Source organism: Egretta garzetta, unplaced genomic scaffold (assembly GCF_000687185.1).
Source record: "Egretta garzetta isolate BGI_Z169 unplaced genomic scaffold, ASM68718v1 scaffold52, whole genome shotgun sequence".
Lineage (NCBI taxonomy): Eukaryota > Metazoa > Chordata > Aves > Pelecaniformes > Ardeidae > Egretta > Egretta garzetta.
In genome coordinates this window covers 66,105-68,203 of record NW_009258753.1, presented here as the reverse complement: position 1 = coordinate 68,203, position 2,099 = coordinate 66,105, and the positions used below count along the sequence as shown (strand labels likewise).

General features: G+C 56.6%; 1 protein-coding gene across 1 annotated transcript in view; it reads left to right on the top strand.

Moving 5' to 3' along the window:
- GSR (glutathione-disulfide reductase) overlaps window positions 1-2,099 on the top strand; it is a gene marked incomplete at its 5' end in the record, with an annotated part of 5,537 nt that overhangs the window by 1,201 nt on the left and 2,237 nt on the right. The window contains 6 exons of the mRNA XM_035888813.1: window positions 249-275; window positions 514-602; window positions 976-1,045; window positions 1,213-1,360; window positions 1,482-1,536; window positions 1,622-1,721. Coding sequence (XP_035744706.1) covers window positions 249-275; window positions 514-602; window positions 976-1,045; window positions 1,213-1,360; window positions 1,482-1,536; window positions 1,622-1,721 — 489 coding nt within the window. The remainder of the gene's footprint in view (window positions 1-248; window positions 276-513; window positions 603-975; window positions 1,046-1,212; window positions 1,361-1,481; window positions 1,537-1,621; window positions 1,722-2,099) is intronic.

The following is a 2,099-nucleotide window of genomic DNA, read 5'->3' as shown; positions in this document are numbered from 1 at the left end:
ACTCGTATTTGAAAACCGTGCATCTTCCGTAATCTCCTTCAAGGAAGTGAAGGAAAACAGGCAAACCACAAGACCTCGAGGCACTGAAGGTGGTTACAGCCCTCTTTTGCTGGAAACCCATAATCCTGCCTTTATTTTCCTGCGCAGAGAACCGGGATTCAGTACTGCCCTGACATGGGATGCTCTTCAGAGGGTCCCCTGGGAAAAACTAAGCCTTGATGCTGAGACTTGCTCTTATTTCCCCCTAGGTCAATGTTGGGTGCGTGCCAAAGAAGGTAAGGGGGCTTTTGCCGTCGGCTCCAGCGGTGCCTCGGCCATGGGTCGAAGTGGGGAGATGGGGTGTGGGGACGAAGCGGGGGCTCGATGTGTTTTGAGCCATCGAGATTCTGTGAAGTGCTCGGACCCGTGTCCCATGGGCTGCTCCGGGCGGAGGTGAGGCATCAGGAAGCATGGCAGGGGTTTTCCCAAAATCAAACCGGTCTTCCTGAGCTGACTTGCGGTTTGTGTGAGCAGGTGATGTGGAACGCGGCGGTCCACGCGGAGTTTGTCCACGATCACGCCGACTATGGCTTTGAAACGCCCAGCGTCAAGTTCAACTGGAGGTAAGTATGGAAGGAGCCGGCTGGAAACAAGTGTGTCCTGGTGGGAGCCGTGGCCCCCTGGCTCGTTGTCCACCCCGAAGGGGTCCCTGCCTGCTTTGAGGCTTCCCGTGGATGGATGCTGAGCTGATTACGTGGCTCTATTTTGGAAAGAAGGGGTGGTAAACCAGCCATGGGAAGATTCCGGAAAAGAGGAATACAGGGAAGGCAGGCACAAAAACCCCGCATCAGTGGGGAAGGCTACTGCCTGCTGGGTAACTCGGGGCTGTTTTATTTTGCGGCGTGGGCACCACGTACCAAAGGGATTGAATTGTTTTTCACTGAGCTCTGTAGATTCATTCGCTGGCGGTGACAATAAGCCCCTGCTCTGTTCCAGAACGATTAAAGACAAGCGCGACGCGTACGTGAGGCGCCTGAATGAGATCTATGAGAATAATGTAAAGAAGGTGAGGGTGCATTTATCCCGTGAGCTGAGCAGGCACGCGGGCTCTGCTGGATTTTTGGCCACTTTTCCAGCCTGAAGGGGTGTCCTCTGTCTGTGCAAGCCCTGGCTCCGTTAGCCGGCTCTCGCACCTCCTCCTGCTGTTACTCACATAACTCTTACTCCCCGAAGGCTCACATTGACATCATTCGCGGCTACGGCAAGTTCACCGCCGATCCTGAGCCTACCATCGAAGTGGATGGGAAAAAGTACACAGCTCCTCACATCCTTATAGCCACGGGCGGGCGCCCCACCGTCCCTCCCGACAGCGAAATTCCCGGTGAGCCTGACAAAATTCCCCGGGCTGCCTGGAAAGAGGTCTGCCAAAGCAAAGCGGGTTTTGAGAGGCGGAGGCAGGAAGGAGGGCTGGTGAGGGGTGCGAAAGGGGCTCTGCTTTGCAGGTGCCAGCCTGGGGATCACCAGCGACGGCTTCTTCGACCTGGAGGAGCTGCCCAGGTAAAGCGGGGCTCAACCTCCCCGCCCCGGCGGCTGCTGCTGGCGGCTCGGCACGCCCGCACATGGCATCGTCGCTCCTCTGCAGGCGCAGCGTTATTGTGGGTGCCGGCTACATCGCGGTGGAAATCGCGGGGATCCTTTCCACGCTGGGTTCCAAGTCATCCCTCCTGATCCGCCAAGACAAGGTAGTGCCGCCGGCTATCCCCAGCTGCGCTTCCCACCCAGCGGCTGCATCCCAGTCTGCTGGGGTTTTCTGGTCATCAGCTCCCGTGAGCTGGTGAAGGCTCAGGAGGATGGAAATGGCGATGCAGAGGATGGTGGCGTTAGGGTGTTGGGTGTAAGGAAGGGCTGGGGAGGGCAAAATGGGGTGAGAAGAGCAGCGTAGGTGTGCTGCCAGGAGGATTTTGGCAGCACAGACCTGCATGCCCGGCATTTCTGCAGCCGTGCGTGCCACCACACCCATTTACTTGAGCTTTATTTCAAGTCATGACCTGAAAAAAACCAAAAAACAAACAAAAAAACCCCAACCAAACAAAAAACCCCACAAAAAACCAACACCCCAC